Source organism: Egretta garzetta, unplaced genomic scaffold (genome assembly GCF_000687185.1).
Source record: "Egretta garzetta isolate BGI_Z169 unplaced genomic scaffold, ASM68718v1 scaffold296, whole genome shotgun sequence".
NCBI lineage: Eukaryota > Metazoa > Chordata > Aves > Pelecaniformes > Ardeidae > Egretta > Egretta garzetta.
In genome coordinates, this window is record NW_009259988.1 from 1,528,866 (window position 1) to 1,530,534 (window position 1,669).

At 62.3% G+C, this 1,669-nt stretch overlaps 1 protein-coding gene across 1 annotated transcript in view; it reads left to right on the forward strand.

Annotated features, from left to right (window-relative positions):
- The window catches only part of LOC104127847 (fibroblast growth factor 17), a 5,487-nt gene extending 3,926 nt beyond the window's left edge, over positions 1 to 1,561 (forward strand). Inside the window, exons 5-6 of the mRNA XM_035896041.1 lie at positions 1,254 to 1,323; positions 1,532 to 1,561. Of these exons, the coding sequence (XP_035751934.1) occupies positions 1,254 to 1,323; positions 1,532 to 1,561 (100 nt within the window). The remainder of the gene's footprint in view (positions 1 to 1,253; positions 1,324 to 1,531) is intronic.
- Positions 1,562 to 1,669: the final 108 nt, after the last annotated feature.

Sequence of the window (1,669 nt, forward strand, 5' to 3'; positions counted from 1 at the left end):
TCGCCCACGCACGTAACGCCCGGACTCACACCCCCCCACACACACCGCCAGGCCCTGCCCTCCTCATCCTCACAGCCTTCAGCCTCGCCAGACTCTGCCCTTTCTCCCAGCACCCTCCAGCACTGTTTCTTCCCTGCTGCTTCTTCTACAGATGCTCTATTTTTATACAACTCTGGGCAACGGGGTTGGGGAGCACTTGCTTCAGGCACAGTCGCTGGTGGCTGTAGCCCCATGCCGGGGTCCTTTCATCCCTAGAGCATCCCGTGGTACCCACGTCCACCACCCGGTACCTTTGCCCACTCCCCTTGGCAACCCCTTGGAGACTTGTCCCCGTGCCACCGAGTGCTGGGACCCCCAGCCACGTCCCGTCCCTGCTGACACCCCTCTCAGGGGCAGGGATGGATGGGAGCAGCCCTGAGACTGCGGGATATCCCCACCAGAGCAGGATGGAGAGCCCAGCCCCGGGCCCATGGGATGCTGTGCCCATCCCTGTGAGGGATGGCAGGGCACCGTGGGCAGCCAGGTGATGGGGTGCGTGGGGTGCTGGTTTGTCTGTCTGTGCAGCTCCAGAGGGGAGGTGGGGGTGCCCGGACATGCGGACGCCGGGGCCAGCACTTGTATCCCCGCAGCCATGGGGTCTCTGTGTTATTTATTGGAGGGGAAGGTCCCGTGTCCTCTTCCAGTGGCACCGGGGGGACATGTGTGGGTGCCCACCAGGCTCCGCTGGCCAAAGAGAAAGCGCCTTTAGGTTATTTTTATAGTTTTCGATGGGTCGTTTGTGTGTTTTTTACAAGCTCTGCTGTTTCCTCTACGAGTCAGTTTTAGGCCTAAACAGTTAGACTTTGGAGTTTGTTTGTGTTAAAGGAGGAAACCCTGAGGTGAATAAAAGCGAGTGTCTAGACCGAAGGGGCCTGGGGGAGTTTTCGTTCCTGGGCTGAGGCTTTGCTGTAGGCTTTGTGCCTGCTGGAATGGGGGGCACCCAGCCCCCCCTTGGCACAGGGTACCCTCGCCCACTTAGGGTGCAAGCACCCGATGCTTGGGGAGAGATGCTGCATGGGAGGAGGAGGAAGGTGGGCACTGGAGGGGACTCCCTGTCCCCATCCCTCTCTGTGCCCCCCGGGTCTGTCTCTTGCGGGGGGTGTCTGCTGCATCCTGGTGAACAGAACATCGTCCTCAGCCTAGTACCCTCTTCCCCCTCACAGGGCATCACCCTCAGCGTGGTACCCAGCCTGGTACCCTCTTCCCCCTCACAGGGCATCACCCTTGGCGTGGTACCCAGCCTGGTACCCCCCGGCCATCCCCCTTGGCGTGGTCCCCAGCCAGGTACCCTCTTCCCCCTCACAGGGCATCACCCTCAGCGTGGTACCCAGCCTGGTACCCACTGCTCCCTCACAGGGCATCACCCTTGGCATGGTACCCAGCCTGGTACCCGCTGATCCCTCACAGAGCATCACCCTTGGCGTGGTACCCACCCTGATACCCACTGCTCCCTCAGAGGGCATCACCCTCAGTACCCGCTGCTCCCTCACAGGGCATCACCCTGGTACCTTCTCCTCCCTAACAGGGCATCACCCTTGGCATGGTACCCAGCCTGGTACCCACTGCTTCCCCCAGCCTGGGGCCACCGGCTCCCCCCCCCCACTGCGGCCACCAGCCAGGCTGACCCCCG